This window comes from Stegostoma tigrinum, chromosome 3 (genome assembly GCF_030684315.1).
Source record: "Stegostoma tigrinum isolate sSteTig4 chromosome 3, sSteTig4.hap1, whole genome shotgun sequence".
Lineage (NCBI taxonomy): Eukaryota > Metazoa > Chordata > Chondrichthyes > Orectolobiformes > Stegostomatidae > Stegostoma > Stegostoma tigrinum.
Genome location: NC_081356.1, coordinates 23,524,405 through 23,531,038, shown reverse-complemented (window position 1 = coordinate 23,531,038; position 6,634 = coordinate 23,524,405). Strand labels below are relative to the sequence as shown.

General features: G+C 44.4%; 1 protein-coding gene across 1 annotated transcript in view; it reads left to right on the top strand.

Moving 5' to 3' along the window:
- The first annotated feature begins 2,205 nt into the window (after nt 1–2,205).
- Nucleotides 2,206–6,634, top strand: part of LOC125451256 (endophilin-A1) — a 154,311-nt gene continuing 149,882 nt past the window's right edge. The window contains exon 1 of the mRNA XM_048528188.2: nt 2,206–2,548. Within this exon, the coding sequence (XP_048384145.1) occupies nt 2,504–2,548 (45 nt within the window). The 5' untranslated portion in view covers nt 2,206–2,503. The remainder of the gene's footprint in view (nt 2,549–6,634) is intronic.

Sequence of the window (6,634 nt, the reverse complement as noted above, 5' to 3'; positions counted from 1 at the left end):
CTATCCTTGCTGTCTACTTTTTTTATCCCCATGCTGCCCGTCAGCAACATCATCAGAAAACACTGCATCAGTTTTCACATGTGTGCTGAAGGCACACAATCCAACCTCATTAACACCTTTCTCAATTTTGCTAATGGTTCAGAGTAAACCAACAGTTCAGGATTTGGTTGTGTTAGATTTACTGCTTTTCTGTGGACAAAACATTCTGGGCAACTTTCCATAATGCCAAATAGATGCCAGTGTTCTAGATGTTCAGCACTGGAATGGCATGACTAAGGACAAAGCTATTTCTACCACAGATAACAAGGTGTGGAGCTGGATGAACACAGCAGGCCAAGCAGCATCTTAGAAGCAGGCAAGCTGACGTTTCGGGCCTAGACCCTTCATCAGAACCCGAAACGTCAGCTTTCCTGCTCCTCAGATGCTGCTTGACCTGTTGTGTTCCTCCAGCTCCACACCTTGTTATCTCGGATTCTCTAGCATCGGCAGTTCCTATTGTCTCTATTTCTACCACATAAGTCTTTGGTACTACTGCTGAAATTTTGTCACTGCAATTTTACCTTTCCTGTATTCAATGCCCTTTTTTTAATGAAAGCACAAAATAGGAACATCAGGAAAAGTTCAAGATGGATCTTCCACTTACTCTTGTGGCTGAAGATGGTTGTGAACAATTCAACATTGCTTTTTCACACTCACATAGCTTTAAATTGAGGGGTGAAAGATATAGGACAGATGTCAGAGGTAGTTTCTTTACTCAGAGAGTAGTAAGGGAATGGAACGCTCTACCTGCAACGGTAGTAGATTTGCCAACTTTAGGTACATTTAAGTCATCAAAGGATGAGCATATGGACGTACATGGAATAGTGTAGGTTAGATGGGCTTGAGATCAGTATGACAGGTCGGCACAACATCGAGGGCCGAAGGGCCTGTACTGTGCTGTAATGTTCTATGTTCTACATGCTTGACTGTCTCATACTGATGATGGGGATATTGTAGAGTTTTTTTTGTCATTTGATTGGTCAATGCCATTCATGACTATAATAAAACGGAAATGCTGCTTATGTTGTAAATGGAAATTAAAGAAAACGAGTTGTTGGGAAAAATGAACAAGGCTGGCAACATCTGTGAAGAAGAAAACAAAATTAACATTTTGAACCATTGATTCTTCTTTGGAAATAATCAGGTATGTTCATACCTGTATGTGACAGAACTACAGGGCTTTGAACTGGTTCCTTATAAATAGGGTGCTTGACACTATTTCTTGAATGTTGCCTCCTCTGTTTCACATTCATGTAGTTCTGTATTGCAGCTTGGATGAGTTGACATCTCCCTTTCAGATATGATTGGTGCTGCATCAGGCAAAATCTTTTCATTGACTAAATTTGGTCCCCCAATTTGATGGTAATGGTGAAGTGTGATATGCCAGGCCATGAAGATACAATTATGGTTGGATGCAATTTTGCTGTTGACAATGGTTCACAGTGCCATGTTGTGTGCTGTAGATCTGCTCTGCATCTATTCCATTCAGCATGGTGGTGGAGATACACAACTGAGTGGAGATATATCCTCAATGTGAAGATGGGACATTGTCACTACAATGACTGTGTGGTGGTCACTCTGACCAATAGCATCATAGACAGAACTTCCCATGACATAAATAACAAGTACATCTTTGATGTATAACAAAAATGTTTGTCTTGTGTTACTCAGGGTTCTGCTGATTTTCTATAAAGTGGGATGGACAGGTGAAGGTGTGGACAGGTATTTGTTTTCCTCTTGTTGGCTCCCTAACCACCTAGTCTAAATCCAATCTGGTTTATATCTACTTAAGGACTGAGTCAGTTTGGCTAATGTTGTTGTTAGAATTCTTGCACCCAAAGTACGTTTGTGGCCCTACTACCTTCAGCATGTCTTTCATCTGACATTCAACGTTGTGGGGAGAGGGGATTGCATGGGTGCTGACTGTAATCAACAGGAAGTCTTCTTGTCTGTATCTCATGGAGATCGAAATGTATTTCGACAACTCGCAGGCCCACACTTTCTTGACCCCATACCATGGTGCCATCACTCCTGCTGGCGCCTAGAGCACTGGATGGTACGGTTCCGTGAGTTTCGCTATAATAGTTAGTTGCTCGGCTAGTCTGTGGGACAGCTCTTCAATGTTTCGACCTATATGCCCGCATACATGTCTGTCTGACTGCAACGAAATCTATCTCTGCATAATACAGACACCAAGCATTGTGCACCGCTGGAAGAAACGACTGTATAGAAATAGATTGTCTCTATTTTTAGCTGTCAGTGCGGATTTAATTCATCCTCATCGCTGGCGAAACGTGGCTGTGTCTTTAAGAGAAGCTGACGTCAGGTTGGGTCCGGATATCCTGGTTTTGCCGATAGTAATTTAATCCTGGAGTGAGATGAGAAGGAGCCGCGAAGGAGGCGAGAATAACCCTGTTTGCAAATAAGCGGCCGAACAGGACCGCTTCCTTTTTCTGCAGGAACCATGTCTGTGGCGGGACTGAAGAAACAATTCCACAAGGCTACTCAGGTAGGGAGATAGCTGCTGCAGCTCCGACACTCTCTGCCCCACTGCACCAAAGCGGTTTGAGCTTCAGTCCAAGCTTCGTCCCTGTCGTGCCTCTGTATTCTTAACCACCTTCCCGTTTTACAAGAAGTAATGATAGAATCCCCGTCTCGCTTCATGTCCCAAACCCTCCGGGGCTACACAACGCCGATTAATGAAGCAATGTCATTGTGTAGGTCGGGTCAGGCAGGATTCCTGTGGCGAAATCTGGGAACTTTGATGTTTCAGTGAGTGTGGGGCTCGCTGTGGGTTGATTTGCCAATGAGGTCTCGACAGAGGCGTTTCATTTTAGGGGAGAAGGGGTGGTGGTGGGAGAGAAGGGTTTTGAGCCTCCGTTTTCCCCGGGATGTTTGCGGGATCGCTGCGGAAATCATTTATTATTTAGTCCCCGGAGTGAGCCGCGTCGCAGCTTCTTTCTGGGTCTGTTGGAAGAGTGGCTTTCCAATGCCCTCAGTCGGCTCCAGGTCGCTATTGCGGAAATCCAGTCCTTGCTGCTGTCCCCCACCCCCCACGAGCAGTCTCCTGATCTTGGAATCAAGGAGGAGAAATGTCCTCTGAACAAGACCAATTTGCTGCTGCTGGTTAGATCGGCTCGCACCTCATTATAATGTTGATTTTTATATGATCTCAACACGTAAAACACCGCGGAAATAATTAATTTGATCCTGCCGCTGTCAATTGTGTATTGAGCATCCCAGCCATCAACAATTCTGTTTTGAGTTTCACCGCGCCTGCAATATTCTCTCTCTCTCTGTGTGTCTTTATTTTGAAATAACAGCCTCTTTCATCAAACGTCACGATCTTCGCCTCAGCTACTTTGGGAGAAATGTTCATTCCTCTGTCAGCTGGGCTGACCATTTTAAAGATTTTTCCCCTGTTCCCGGCTCTCCTGCATACTTACAGCTAATCCTCAGCTTGGAAGTTGAGGCGCCTGTTTACTGTCACTGACTCTGACTCTCTGGGTTTGAGACTTGGGGGACACTGGCACCGAAGCACATGGCAGATGCCTGCTGGCGGGTAGTTTGAAGAAAGGTGGGGGGGGGGGAGTGGGGAGCGAATCGGGGGAGATTGAGGAAAGATGCTGCAAGCATTTCAGTAGGTCACGAGTATATTAAGGATGGGACCGGTCCTGGGCACAACTGAATTACACATCCTGAAAGATGCATCGCTGCTGCTTCTCGATTTGAATTATTTCTTCCCATTGTCCTGCTATTCTCACCACCCCCCCCCCCCCCCCGCCCCCGCTCCTTCCCTCCCTCTTCGCAGCCATCAAAATTTCCATTTACTCTGTCGGACTTCAGCTTGCAATTTAACGTTAATATTTGCAATTATCCTGACAATCTTGGCACCACTTCTAAAGCATTTCCGTTCCAGGCTGGAATTCAAGTTCTGGTCCAGCATTTTGACTTCACTCCGGGCCTGATTCCAGGCACTGAACGTACGGCTTTTCTGTGCACTGGATGTAAATGGGTGACCAGAATTGGAATGCTGTGTTCGATATGCAGCATAACTAGAGCACTCTGCAGCTGCATTGAGACTCTGGGACGACTTACTGTCATATACAGCTAGTTTTGTAGAGTGCCCTGTTTCTGTTGAACGTGTCGTTGAGATGAGGGCGTTTTTTTAAACTCCAGAGATAACAATGTGGAGCTGGAGAAACACAGCATGTCAGGCAGCATCCGAGGAGCAGGAAAGTTGACATTTTGGGTTGGGACTTTTCTTCAGAAACGGATAGGGGGAAGGGAGCTCCGAAATAAATATAGAGAGGAGGGGTGGGGCTGGGGAAGGTAGGTGGAATGGGTGATAGGTGAGTGCAGGTAGGCAGTGGTGGGGCTTGGTCAGTGAGGTGGGCGGGGCAAGTAGGTGGGAGTGAAGATGGACAAGTTGTCAAGTCAAGGAGTTTGTATTAGGTCTGAAGAAGGGTCACCGGATCCCAAACATTAACTTTTTTTTTCCTTCACAGATGCTCCCAGACCTGCTGAGCTTTTCCAGCAACTTTGATTTTGTGTCAGGTCAAGGGGGCTGGGATGAGAGGGAGGGTTGGTCATGGGATGAGGCTGGGAGTGGGGAGATTTTGAAACTGGTAAAGCCCACATTTAGACCATTGGCCTGTAGGCTCCCAATCCGTTTCACACTATCTGTTGCCCCAGCACCATTCAGGGTGATCAGTCCTTGTTTGCACAATTTTCAATTGCCTGTATTAAATCTCATCTCCCATCTGGTCCAAATTTTCTCTGATTTCTGACTTGTCTTTTACAATTCCACCTCTCCTCCTAGCATGTGCTCATATGTGACATTGACTGCTATTTCCATGTTTCCAAAACCAGTGTCATTAATGTCAACGAGAAACAATACTGAATCCCCAGAGTCCCCACTGAGCACTCACTTCTATTCATATTCCATTTTGATTACTACCCTTGTGCTTTCTCCCCGAGTCTCTGCGGGTTTCCTCTGGGTGCTGTGGTTTCCTCCCACCATCCAAAGATGGACAGGTTAGGTGGCTTGGCCATGCTAAATTGCCCATAGTGCCCAGGGATGTGTAGGTTTACGGGCATAGGGTAGGGTGTGGGTCTTTGAAGGGTCACTGTGGACTGAATGGCTGCTTCCACACTGTAGGGATTCTAAGTTAGAATTCCCTCATGGTTCAGTGTCTCATACGTACCAGGTAATGTTTAGCAGAGCCAGCTGCAAACCTCTTCTTACTATGGGAGCTTTCAAAGTGTGCTGCCTACTGTTTCTATGATTGAATGGCTCAAGTGATAATGCTACTTTCCCCATCCCACAATGTACAAATCACCAGCTATGTTAAACTAGCATTGTGAAGTATGTTGATGGTTGCTGTGATTTTACTGTACATTTATCATTCTTCTTTAAAAAGAGAGCCCTTAAAATTAGTTTTCAGCAACTGAACTAGTCCAAATAATTGACAAGTTAAAATAGATGCCCTAAACATTGGCCAAGCTAAATAATTCATGACGAGATCAATAGGATGATAGGTTAGAGAAGTAATCTAATTCTTTGGCTTTGGCGCATAAGTTACTGAAATTGTTTAGGAATACTAAGTAAGAAAGGTTAATGTCAATGTGTAAAATGACATAAATTGGAGGATAAATAATCATATCAAAGAGACAAGTGCATAGTGGTAATCTCAGAAGAATTCTAGAGGCTCAGGCTATGTGCTAGGAACACTGGTTTTTATGTCTCAGCATAGCCACTGGTGGAATTTAAATTTGACTAATAAAACCTGTAACTGAAGTCTCAGTAATGATGACCATGAAACTATCATTGACAACTGTGAATCCATCCAGTTCACTAATTAGGGAAGGAAAGAATGCAGGGCGATCTTTTGAAACATTTGACATTCTGAGGGGAATTGACAGGATGGAATCTAAAAGTAGGAGGCCTGGTTTAAGAATAAGTGGTTTATGATTTTAGACAGAAATGCAAAGTTTCTTCTCTCAGTGGGTCATTGGTCATTAAAATGTTCACCTGTATTGTGTAGTGGAGGTTTGGTCACTGAACTGAGTCAAGGCTGAACTGGACAGATTTGATTGAGGAAGTGATTGATTTATTGTCATGTGTACTGAAATACAGTGAAAAGCTTTGTTTATGATCAGTACAGGCAGATCATGGATCGCAAAAGCTACACAGATCAAAAAGGCTTAGACAGAGGCATACATTGCACAAGGCATGTGCTAGGTGAGATCAACGTTAGCAAGATCAGTGTGATTGAGGTTAGAGAGCGGGGAAGAAGCTGTTCTTGAACCTGCGCATGCATTATTGGGACAGGGAGGAAAGTGGATTTAAGACTACAATTGGTTCACCCACGAATTGATAGGCTGAATGGCCTATTCGTATTTCTGCCTAGAATCTTTTAAACTGTTTAGTTTAGAAAAGTATAGCGTTTTAAACAAATGATTTGAAGTAGCTGTCATCACCAAGGACAGGATTCATTGCCCATCTCTTGGTGGCCTTGAGAAGGATGGTAGTGAAACACCTTCTTGAATCACTGCAGTATGTCCTATATTGACCTATAGTCCAGTCTGGGAG